Source organism: Dryas octopetala, chromosome 4 (genome assembly GCF_963921425.1).
Source record: "Dryas octopetala chromosome 4, drDryOcto1.1, whole genome shotgun sequence".
In the NCBI taxonomy this organism is placed as follows: domain Eukaryota; kingdom Viridiplantae; phylum Streptophyta; class Magnoliopsida; order Rosales; family Rosaceae; genus Dryas; species Dryas octopetala.
Window position 1 is genome coordinate 3,521,828 of NC_141369.1, and position 12,721 is coordinate 3,534,548.

The 12,721-nt window shown below is 37.9% G+C and overlaps 3 protein-coding genes across 3 annotated transcripts; all 3 read left to right on the forward strand.

Moving 5' to 3' along the window:
* Positions 1-1,497: 1,497 nt before the first annotated feature.
* On the forward strand, positions 1,498-4,915 carry LOC147286226 (uncharacterized). The gene is made up of 3 exons (XM_086240714.1): positions 1,498-3,941; positions 4,036-4,141; positions 4,247-4,915. Exons 1-3 carry the CDS (start codon positions 1,498-1,500, stop codon positions 4,913-4,915), a joined length of 3,219 nt encoding a protein of 1,072 aa, XP_086096840.1.
* A 203-nt stretch (positions 4,916-5,118) lies between these two features.
* On the forward strand, positions 5,119-6,743 carry LOC147286227 (uncharacterized; the record flags this gene model as incomplete). The annotated part of the gene is made up of 5 exons (XM_086240715.1): positions 5,119-5,631; positions 5,759-5,971; positions 6,092-6,184; positions 6,280-6,393; positions 6,483-6,743. Coding segments are annotated over exons 1-5 (1,194 nt in total), but the record flags the coding sequence as incomplete, so codon positions are not given.
* Positions 6,744-6,776: 33 nt separating this feature from the next.
* On the forward strand, positions 6,777-9,527 carry LOC147286228 (uncharacterized). The gene is made up of 8 exons (XM_086240717.1): positions 6,777-6,926; positions 7,061-7,312; positions 7,416-7,672; positions 7,760-7,930; positions 8,018-8,125; positions 8,225-8,294; positions 8,408-8,503; positions 9,205-9,527. The coding sequence occupies exons 1-8, from the start codon at positions 6,780-6,782 to the stop codon at positions 9,304-9,306; spliced, it is 1,203 nt and encodes a 400-aa protein (XP_086096843.1). The 5' UTR covers positions 6,777-6,779; the 3' UTR covers positions 9,307-9,527.
* Positions 9,528-12,721: the final 3,194 nt, after the last annotated feature.

Below are 12,721 nucleotides of genomic sequence, written 5' to 3' on the forward strand. Positions count from 1 at the left end.
AGTGCTTTGACATGACTTTCTTGCCAACCGGCACTACGCCAAAAACCTTGATAGACATCACTTGTTTAATATCAGTTTTTGTAAAAACTGATATTAAATAATTTTAGATATCAGATGTGTTTTCCGACGATATCGTAATTTATTAAGATATCACCTAATCATTTTAAATAATTTTTACGATATGTTAAGTTTTTTATTTTGATTAAAAACGGATATATAAACCCTTAACTGATAACTTTGTTTTATCTAAAAAAAAGAGGCGCATAATTTTCCCCCCATCTTAAATTTTACACAAGACTCAGACACACTCCCTCTCACACTTAGACACATTAATTGACTCACAGTACACATTCACTCACGCCCAGCCCGTACGTACTCCTCTCTCGTTCTCATCCTCACTCAGTCGACGTTGCGTTGCCGCTGACCTGGCCGGCGTCGCGTGCATCTGTGGTGGTGTGCATCGGTGGGCGCGTGCGTCTGTGGTGGTGTGCGTCGGTGGTCGAGTGCATCTGTGGGCTCTCTTTCTCGTTCTCATTCTGGGTTCTCCTTCTCGATCTCTCGTCGGTAATTAATTTCTCTTTGTTCTCTTCTCACCACCTCATCCTCATGGGTTCATTAGCTGAAGTTAGGGTTTGATGTTCTTGAGGTTTTTCTTCAAATTAGGGATTTTTTAGGTTCTTTTATTTCTTGAAATTAGGGGTTTTCTATGAATCTAATGGAAAATCTCTATTTTGATTGATGGAGAAAACATAGATATTATACACTAATTATGAGATAAAAGATGGGAGGGGGATTGGATTGCTCTCAACTATTATAAGCTTTATGTAGAAACTGCAAATGACTAATTAAATGGGCTGATACATGGATTCCGAGATAGCAGAGATCAAGACATATATAATACTTTTAATTGAATTTCATTAGTTGTTAAAAGTTTGTTAATGAGTCTACTACTTCTGCAATCACCTTGTGTTTGCCATCAGATTTAATCACTTAGCTTTTAAGAAATTATGCTATTCAAATACTTGGTTCTGAAGAATGGTTGCCTGGGCTTGTTTTTTTGGTCTGGTCTAGTGTTTTCTCGAAATGTCACTATTTTCATGCTCACATAAACGTGTGGTTCCTAATCCTTAGGCTTTAATGCAGAAATGGTCTTTCATATTTGTAACTATGCCTATGTTAGAGTTTGGACATTTTTCTAATTAACTATGTATCATTTGTTTTCATGGCAGTTTTAGAGAGAATATAATAGAGTACTTACAATCCCTACAGGAGTTGCTAACAAAGGTATTCTTCCCAACTATTTTCTTTGATCACATTCATGATAGGACTAAATTGTCTTTTGGTGCAACCTACTGTGAGTTAATAACATGTTTGACAAATAAATTGTGATATATATAGGTAGGTAGCTTTGAAAAGCTACAAAATTTGCATCTTAATTTACCTAATAGAATATTTAATTGGTTTCTCTTTCTATGTGAAGTTGAGATATGAGATATCATGGATAAATCATGGATACATGCTGATAGAAGGTCTATGGAGTATGAGGTGGGAGTTGAGAATTTTTTGAGGTTTGCATTAGGGAATGCTGCCAATTGTGACTACTTGCATTGTCCTTGTGTGAAATGTGGGAACTTGCGTAAATGGTTTGTTAGAGTTGTAAGGGAGCATCTGTACTTTAATGGTATTGATCAATGGTATGAGAAGTGGATATGGCATGGTGAAGAATCTGTTTTTGGAAGAGAGGGATCTGAACATGGTGTCTTCGGGTCTGAAACAGTTGACATGTGTGAAGGTGCCTATGATAATTTCTCCGAGGATCCAGATGAGTTTAGGAAATTTGTTGATGAAGGAGAGAGACCCTTATACGCTGGTTGTGAAACTTATAGCAAGTTATCTGCGTTGGTCAAATTGTTAAACTTGAAGGCAAAGCATGGGGTGACAGACAATTTCTTTTCTGATATGTTGGTTGCTTTTGGAGACATGCTTCCAAAGGGAAATGTTCTACCATTGTCTATGTATGAGGCAAAGAAAACATTGTCTGCTCTAGGAATGGATTACCAAAAGATACATGTTTGCCCGAATGATTGTATCTTATATCGAAATGAGTATGAAGATGCAACAAGGTGCCCCAACTGTGACCTTCCTCGGTGGAAGGTAAATAAGGGATTAATTGAGAAGGAAGGGGTGCCAGCCAAAGTCTTGTGGTACTTTCCACCCATTCCAAGGTTTAAACGAATGTTTAAATCTTGTGAGTCATCAAAGAACTTAACTTGGCATGCCGATAACAGAGCGAGTGATGGAATGAGGCGTCATCCAGCTGATTCTCCAGCTTGGAAGTTGGTGGACCATAAGTGGCCTGATTTTTCTTGTGACCCTAGAAATCTAAGGCTCGCCCTTTCGGCTGATGGGATAAATCCACATAGTTCCCTCAGCAGCCGATATAGTTGTTGGCCCGTCATCTTGGTGACTTATAATCTTCCTCCTTGGTTATGCATGAAGAGGAAGTTTATGATATTAACATTGTTGATTTCTGGTCCTAGGCAGCCCGGAAACAATATAGATGTGTATTTACAACCGTTAGTTGAAGATTTGAAAGCACTTTGGAAGGGAATAGACGGAGTTTATGATGGATTCCGAAAGAATACATTTACTTTGAAGGCTGTACTTTTATGGACAATCAATGATTTTCCGGCGTACGGTAACTTGTCTGGTTGCACAGTTAAAGGCTATAAAGCATGTCCCATATGTGGAGAAAACACCGATTCTGATCGGTTGAAACACGGTAAGAAAATCTGTTTCCAAGGACACAGAAAATTCTTACCCCGCCACCACCCATATCGGAAACAAATGGCTGCTTTTAATAACAAGCAGGAATTGGGTGAGGCTCCTACACCTCTAACTGGAGAGGAAGTCTTAGAAAAGGTGTCGGGAATCAATTGTAAGTTTGGCAAGAAACAAGCAAAGAGCAGCATGTGTGGCGAAACTCATACTCCATGTTGGAAGAAAAGATCTATCTTTTTTGACCTTGAATATTGGAAGTCACTCTATATTCGGCATGCCCTAGATGTAATGCACATTGAAAAGAACGTGTGTGAGAGTATAATTGGAACTTTACTTAACATTCCAGGGAAGACAAAAGATGGGATGGCTGCCCGTTTAGACCTTATGGAAATGGGGGTTCGACTTGATTTGGCACCAGAAATAGGGAATAAGAGAACGTTTTTACCGGCAGCTCCATATACGCTGTCTTGGGATGAAAAAAGAGCTATATGCAAGTGTTTGTTAGGAACAAAGGTCCCAGAAGGTTACTCTTCAAATATACAAAACCTAGTGTCCATGGAAGAGCTGAAACTTTTTGGTCTTAAGTCTCACGATTGCCACATTTTGATGCAACAACTGCTACCGGTTGCCATACATTCAGTGTTACCAAAGCATGTGAGATATGCAATCACTAGGTTTTGTTTCTTCTTCAATTCTCTATGCAATAAAGTGGTCGATGTTTCGAAGTTGGATAAAATCCAAGATGATCTCGTTATCACCTTGTGTTTGCTGGAGAAGGTTTTCCCACCTTCCTTCTTCGAGATTATGGTGCATCTAACTGTTCACCTTATTCGAGAGGTGAAATTGTGCGGACCTGTTTATTTTAGATGGATGTATCCATTTGAAAGAGGCATGAAAGTGTTAAAGGGTTATGTACGGAACCGTTTGCGACCAGAGGGCAGCATTGCTGAGGGTTATATTGTTGAGGAAGCTGTGGAATTTTGTTCGGAGTACTTGTCGAATCTGAAACCTATTGGACTTCCATCTTCTTCGCGCATGGGTATCCCAAACATGAGCAGACCGCTGTCCGGTGCTAAGGTATATTCAGTACAGCGTGAAAAATGGGAGCAAGCTCATCGTTTGGTTTTGGAGAATGCCTCAGAAGTGGAACCTTATGCCGAGTATGTCAATTTCTAGACTTAGCTTATTGTAATTTGATTTATTGTAAATTAAGTATCATTTACATGATTATGAGTTATTGTAATCTATTTGTAGATTACATAAGTCCTACTTGAATGATATTCATTCAAGTAAGAAAAAGAGTGAGAAGTGGCTGCTAGAAGAGCACAACCGGACATTTATCTACTGGTTACGTGCCAAGGTAAATGTGTAACATTTTGAAAGCACAGTAATTCACTAGCTAGTACACTCATTTGGTGCATGTCCAACAATTTTAATAAGTCTTCTTTAAAATTTATTTGATTAGGTGGCATATGATATCAATCATGAAGAAAAGGACATAACAGACTCATTGAGGCGGCTAGCTGAAGGTCCACCTATGAGTGTGCTAAAATATGAGGGTTATGAGATAGGAGGGTGCCATTATCACACCAAGGCACGTGACGATGTTCGTGCTGTTCAAAATAGTGGGGTGAGCTTGACAGCCACGACCATGCAGGTGGCGAGCGCGAAGGATAAAAATCCTGTATACACGAACATGTGTTTTTATGGGGTTATCAAAGAAATCTGGGAGCTTGATTACAATGTATTTCGGGTGCCTTTGTTTAAGTGTGAATGGGTAGAGAATAATAAGGGAATACAAAATGATGAGCTAGGGTTCACTTTGGTTAACCTAAATAGGATAGGTCATAAGAGAGATGTTTTCGCTTTGGCTTCCCAAGTGAAGCAAGTGTTTTATGTAGAAGACCCTCTAAACTCTAATTGGTCAGTGGTTCTTGCAGCCCCTAATCGTGACTTTAATGATAGTGCTTATGAGGCTGAGTTAGAGGACACAGTGTTTGACCACCAATCATTTAGCAATGGACTACCATCTGTTGATGCTTTTGATGATCTCTTGGGTGAGGAAGTTGGCACATACAAGAGAGATAATTGTGAGGGTATTTGGATTGATTACTCCAAGAAAGCAAAGGATTAATTCATGTAACTATAAATGTATTTATGTAACTTGTGTTAAGTGTTAATGGTATGATATTCAGACTTTATTGTTCCCAAAATGTTATGTAATTTGATTATGTTAAAAGGTTCTAAATGCCTACAAAATTATCCATATATTTCTTAATCTATCTTTGTATATTTTTTGTCCTAACACTTGTTAGTTTCAACAGTTAGACAGCGAACATGGCTACACCAAGAAGAAAGAAAAGAGCTGCTGTCAAATCCAATGCCAAGTCAACAGCCAAGTCGAAGAAAGCTGCCACACCAAAGAAAGCTGCCACTCCGAAGAAAGCTGCCACACCGAAGAAAGCTGCCACTCCAAAGAAAGCTGCCACACCAAAGAAAGCTGTCACAGAGAAGAAAGCTGTCAAGTCACAATCCTACAAGGTATCAGCAGGGAAGAGTAATGAAGCAGATACAAGCAAGGATTGCTTGACCTCAGGGGAGACCATTACTGCTGCGGAGGGTAGCATGTCCTCTCGTGGTTCAACAAAGATGCATGACATGCTCGTGAGAAAAGCTTTAGGAAAAAAGCTGAAGGTGGAGTACAGTCCGCATGGGGTTCCAGTAGGAGCAACGCGTCCAGTACTAGCTTCCTACATAGGGGTTGTGACCCGAACCACAGTGCCCATCACTGATGAAATGTGGCCGAAAGTGGATAAAAATCTAAAGCAAAAAATATGGGAAGAGGTGCAGGTAATGTAGATCTTAACCTTACTTAATTATTAAATAGGCTTCAATTCTGTATATTTAACCATATTTATAGATACATATATATGTTTTATGTGACCTTGATGTCTCACCAATGTGGTGTTGGTTGTAGGGTGCATTTGATCTTGACCCTACAAGTAGAAAAATGGTGTTGGCTTCTGCTGGCAGCAAGTGGAGATCGTTCAAGACTGCATTAACAAAAAAATTCATTTTGCCGTACAAGGACGATCCGAAAGCACTAGAAACCCCACCCAAGGTGTATGAGTTCATTCAAAAAGATCAATGGACAACTTTTGTGGCTACCAGGCTTACAGATGACTTTCTGGTATTTATGTTAAACACCTCTGGTGGTTAGATATTGCATTAATGATGGATATGTATAATTGTGTGATTTACCTATGACTTTGTCCTTAAAGGTTTGCCCAACTTCTTGTTCTAACTGCAGGCCAAACATGAAGCTCACAAACAAATAACAGGCAAGCGAAAATATCATCATAAACTATCGCGCAAGGGCTACATTGGGTTGCAGGAAGACTTGGTACAAGCTCCTCCATAAATAAACTGTCTTCTCTTTGCTTTTGATTAATTGCTCACTAATAATTGGTCTAACTTGCTGGTTGTATATATGGATAGAGGAAGCAAAATGTTGAGGAAGATGAGATGGACCGTTCCCTCCTATGGAAGAAAGCTCGTGAAGACAAGAATGGGAAGGTGGATGATGAAGTGGCAGTGGTTGCCAAAGTCATTGTAAGCAGCATATATATGACCAAGTGTAAATTAAGATTGCCTAAGTGATTGCTATTATTGTAATTAAACTGATAAATTAATTTTTGCAGGATGAGTTGTTGGAAAAAAAGAATAAAGGGGAGCTGAAGATAGAGGGTTCTAAGGATATTCTAACAATGGCTTTGGAGACTCCCGAGCATTCTGGTCGAGTAAGAGCTGTTGGGGGGAATGTCAACCCTTCAACTTACTTCAACATTCCAAGAAAAGCGAGGGATACAATTTCGAAGAATGAGTTGTTGGCCATTCTGAAAAAAGAAAATCAAGATCTATTGGAGAGGATTCAAAAGTTAGAGGAAAGGGGTGCTAGGAAGGAACCGGTGACACCCAATATTGTTCAAGGTCAAGGTATGGTGTCCGATAAAGCAAGCTGCTTTTATGAGGACAAAGCTAAGTATGTGGATCTGCAACCAGATACTGAGGATAAACAAAATCTGAAAGTGCAAGTGGAAGTGGGGCTGGATATGGAAGATACAAATAATGCAGACACATTGAAGGTAATGAACCATTAATTGCTAATATTTTCATATGACATACATCTATCTAGCAGACTTCAATTTCATGGTTATGCGACATTTAGCTCACAGTATTGGACTTTTATGGTTATGAGACATTTGTCATCTATTTTTAGGGGAAATCATGCATGCTGGCAGTGGGATCCATCAACAACATTGTCGCATATGGTACTGTCGTTGAGATGAAATCTGAGACCATACATGGTGTTCCTTTGGCAAAGGACTGCTTGCGGGTTTCAATTGACATGGCCACTAATGTGGCTGCTTTGCTTCCAATTCCTGTGGGTGACGAGTTGGTAAATGTTGGTCAAGCAGTTGGAAGCCATGTGGCTTGGCCGAGGGAACTTATTATCGTTCAGCAGGTGAAGGTAATTAAACTCTCCCTACTGTAATTTTTTTAAGTGCCAAGTATACACTTCATGAATATTGATCTAAAGACTCAAAACTGAGTGTTTGTATTTGACACCATAGAAACAAACAAGGCAGGTTCCTATGATGGTGAAGGAGTTATTCAAGAAAGATGACCTTGGGAAGAAAGTTCCTAGCGAATGCAAGCTGCTGTATCGTTTCGCGAGGGAGGCGATGGCTACATCTGGAAAGGCTCTCACAACTGACATAGATGAACAAGTGTTTGGAGCTGTCCGACGACTTTATATCCTGAGAGAGGATATTACTTCCCTTATGGAGATGTCAGAATTATCAGCCTCGTGCATAGTTGTGTACATGAGGTAATTTAGGGAATCGTTCAAAATGTTTAAATATTTTGTTGCCCTTTTAAAACGCTGTGATTTAAAATAATTCACTTATATGAATAGGCACCTATTTGATAAGCTTGTGGATACAAACATGGTTGAAATGGTTGCTTTTGTGGATCCGGCACGCATATCTAAAGGAGTAGGAAATGCAGAGCGTAGATCAACCTACTTAGCAGAACGCTTTCAGCAAGGAAAATGTGATCGTGTCTTCTTAGTGCCGTACAATGCTGGGTAAGGGTTTTAATTTGGTTAAACTGACTTTGAGTCTATGTTCTGCTACCTTAATCTATGCATGCTTATTATCATATTTTCTCTTAGCTCGCACTGGATTTTGACAATTATCAATGAAGACAAAGACACGATATTTGTGTTGGACCCTCTTCCAAAACTGAACCAGGACGCAGACTGGAAGGAAGTTGTCAACACGTGAGTTGCTTTTTTGCCATTTTAAATCATTAAAATGCATTGCAAATTTGGTTACATATATTGTAATTTAAACATACTGATATTTTGTTGATATATTAGTGCCATTCGACAGTTTAATGTACTTACGGGTAGGAACAGTCGGAAAACAATACAGTGGAAGCATCTTTCTGTAAGTATATATTATTTAATCTAGTGGTTTGTTTTTACAAATATTTCTATCATTGGAAGCATCATGCATAATAACCATCTGCATGTCATTAATTGGATTCGGATTTTGTGTAGTGTCCTAAACAACCTGGTGGAGTTGAATGTGGTTACTATGTGATGATGTATATGAAGGAGATCATCGAGGACACGAACCTGGGATTTGAGACCAAGGTAGGAATCCAATTGACTCTTTGTTTATTGGATCACTTGTGAGTTTTTGTGTGTAGTGCTTTGTCAATCTTTCATTTTGCATAAAAAATGCAAGCTAATGATTGGTACCTAGCTAGGACTGGTCAATGTATATAGTTAATGGATTGTTGGCTTTTGGATGTTTGATTGGCTAAACCCTTTATTTGATATTATTGGATATGTTTGGAAGTCTGCCTTCATCATTATTTAATTTATGCAAAATGCAGGATAAATGATTGCTGGTCCATTGAATGGAAGATGTATATACATATATAATAGATTGCACAGATAGGAACTATGGTATTTATGGATTTGGGACTACTACTTTGCATTTTTCATTTGAAGTTCAATTGGATCTACATACCTATTGGATGTCTGATAGTCTTGCCAGCTTTATTTCAAATATTGCATGTCTAGGTGACTTTGATAGCATGTAGGCTTATAACTTTATGCGCCTCTGCCTTCACTATTTTAATAGCTATATTGCATATATGTCTTGGTGATACTGTATGCAGCCTTATAACATGGCCAAGCTTAGTTTGAACACTTTAATTACTAGTTGTCTTTCAACTTGATTGGGCTTAATTATAGCATGGCCCAGCCTTATGCCTCATATTTATATATGTTAGGTTTATTTACTGTTTGTAATTGACTTGGTGCCTTCTGTTTTTAAATGTTTGCAGTGGACTAATCCGAATAAAAAGCGAACCAGTTACACACAGGAGCAACTTGATCAGATCCGGATTGAATGGGGCAACTTTGTTTCTGCCAATTATATTCAGTAGATGACAGATGGAGTTGGTATGTGGGGTTTGGACATTTTGTGGATAAGTTTTTGAAGCTAGCTAGTAGTGCTGCCATATTTGCCAATTTTTTGTCAAGGAAGCTTAGAACATGTGTTAGACATTGGCATTTTTGTGTGAATATTGAAGCTGAATTATATATAACCAGGTGTTGGCATTTTTTGTGTGAAGAAAGGTAACAAGTGCTGCCAATTAATATTTTGTAAATGAAGGCAGCCTTTAGAAGTGGTGAATCATGCACCTATTTTGTGCAAGTGCATGGGCTGATTATTGGTTTTTGTAAAGGGATGCTATGCATGGGCTGATTATTGGTTTTTGTAAAGGGATGCTAGCTTAATTTAGATACTAGCTAGGATGGGATGATGTAATTCATTATGGATATATGCTCCATATTTTGGTGCAATGTGTAATCCTTTTTCGGAAAGTCTTGGAATACTTGTATTGGATATATGTTGGAATTAATGGTAATGGAATGGATTGAGATTGCACCAATTTCAGGCTTATATATATATGTAAATTTATATCTTTTATATCAGGATTGTAGTACAAATTCGATAATAACAGTGACATTATAGCACAAATTTCATATCAGTTTATGTTAAAAAAAACCAATATCTAAGTAACATTACAATATCAGTAAATATAAAAAACCTGATGTCCAAAATGGTCTTTTATATCAGTTATATATCAAATACAGATGTTTTCGATACATTCAAAAATCTATGTAGATCAGTTATAGGAGTATAAAACGACATCTAAGGTAACATTTCATATCAGTTTATGTTAAAACACAGAAATATAAAATAGCATAAATATCAGTTTACCAAAAACAACCAATATCTAAGTAACATTACAATATCAATAATTATTAACAAACCCGATGTCCAACATAGTCTTTTATATCAGTTACATATCAAATACAGATGTTTTAGGTACTTTCAAACAACCATTTACATCACAAAAACCGATATATAACATAATATAGAGATCTGTTCTTATAGACTTAAACGATATCTAAACTAGTTAACAATATCAAAAATCACATAAAATATTATGTGGAAATCATAAAATAATACATTTAATGGGTTTTTCATATCGATAAATATATGAGAACGGATGTCTAAATCAGATTTTAGATCATTTACATAGTAATTAACGATGTCTTTATTGTCTTTAATATCAGTTTCAGAATCTTAACGCTCCAGAAAATTGGAAAACGGATATCTAAAGGGACCATTGGACATCAGAATTTAAACAAAAAAGATGTCTAAACTCATTTTAGATATCAGTGTAATACCGATATCTTAAGTACGTACATTAGACATCGCCTGCCTAGACATCGCCCGAAAACATGAAAAGACATCAGTTATTCACTGATATATAAGGGGGGTATTTGGCGTAGTGCGGGAACCTTTTGGTGCAATTTGGACGAAATTGGACCAAGTATGCACCGAAATGAGGTTTTTGTGTGTACTTAACACCAAATGTGGTTCAATACGTCTAGAACGCTAATCCTAACATGAGAAAGTGGTTCCCAATGTTTTTCTTGCCATCTGGGAACGTTTTGGTGCAATTAGGACGAAATTGGACCAAGGTTGCACCAAAATGATGTTTTTGTGCGTTCTTAACACCAATTGTGGTTCAAAAGGTGTAAAACCCTAATTCTAACATGAAAAAGTGCTTTGACATGTCTTTCTTGCCATCCGGGAACGTTTTGGTACAATTAGAACAAAATTGGACCAAGTTTGCACCGAAATTACGTTTTCGTGCGTTCTTAACACTAAAGGCAGTTCAAAAGGTCTAGAACGCTAATCCTAACATGAAAAGTGCTTCCCATATTTTTTTTGGCCAACTGTGAACCTGTTGGTGCAATTTGGACGAAATTGGACTAAGTATGCAGCAAAATAACGTTTTTGAGATGTCATAACACCAAATGTGCTTCAATAGATCTAAAACACTCATCCTAACATAAGAAAGTTATTCTACATGTCTTTCTTGCCATCCGGGAACATTTTGGTACAATTAGAACGAAATTGGACCAAGTATGCTGTAACGCCCCGAACCTCGGGCCCATAAAAATACTGAAACACTGTCTTTCAACCATTTTTCAAAGAATGAGCCATGCACATAAACATAAATAAATACATTTCTTTCAAATAAAAAATTTATGTAAAACAACTGTATTAAAAATAATTGATAAAACTCAAAATGGGTCCCACTGCCTCGTCTTCTCCTCACTGCCTCCTCAACCTGCTTAACCTGCAAAAACACAAACCAGTGCAACCATGTAAAAAGACCAAAATGCCCTTCACGGCGCCATTGCTCGGATGTCAAATCCGGCAGCGTAACGGCATCGGGAATGAGTACCTTGACTTGAAATGGCGTGTTTTAAATTCAATCTATTTATAAGAGGACTTATTATATCTAGTATGATTATCATAATGATTATTTATCAGGATGTGAACCTGCTTGTGCAGAGTGACCTCTTCGTACGAGATTGTGGCCAGGATATGAGCCTACTCGTGCGGAGTGACCTCTCCGTACGAGATTGTGGCCAGGATACAAGTCTGCTCGTGCGGAGTGACCTCTCCGTACGAGATTATGGCCAGGATACAAGTCTGCTCGTGCGGAGTGACCTCTATATACGAGATTGTGGCCATGGTTTGAGCCTGGCCGTGCGCGGGATTGTGGCCAGGACATTGTCTATAGTACGGGTACGAGTATGGTGTAATTTCATTATTCTTCCAAAGAATTCTTTTACAAAAGTTTAAACGAGAAGTTCTTTTTATGCTTTATCTTGATTCTTGGACTTCTAGTTTTGCATGATATTTCTATTTAGAAAGTTCTCTGTGAATGACTGCATATCGGTTTTATTCATGTATCTTATGTTAAATAGTTTCCATGACATTTGAGGAGAGATTTTTGATAAACGTTTTAAAACTGGGGGATTTCAAAGAGCGATGTGAGGTTTTAGTGTTAAGTTTGCTTATAAGGATTTCTGAAAGGATAGATAGCCTTTATTTTCGTTTTTCCACTCACTGAGTTTATCTCACAATTTTCTTATTTTGTCTTAAATTTTTTTTCCCCCCAGGCCGTAGCATTTGTGGAGGTCGAGCCAATCACGTCGAGGCATAGCGTCCCTTTTCTCTACGCGGATCTTGTAGGCATCGCTTCCGATTTGGAAGTTTCTTTTCTTTAACTGTAAAAATTGTTGTAATAGGAGTAGTGGCTTTGATAGCCATACTTAAATTATAAGATTATTTTGTATTTGTTGGGTCTGAGACCCTTTTTGGTTGTGGTAGAGGCGACTGATGTTTTTAGAAGTATTTTTACAGGTTGATAAATTTTGGGATTGTCCATTTTCAGGGGAGGTTCTACCGAATTTTCAGTAGGATTT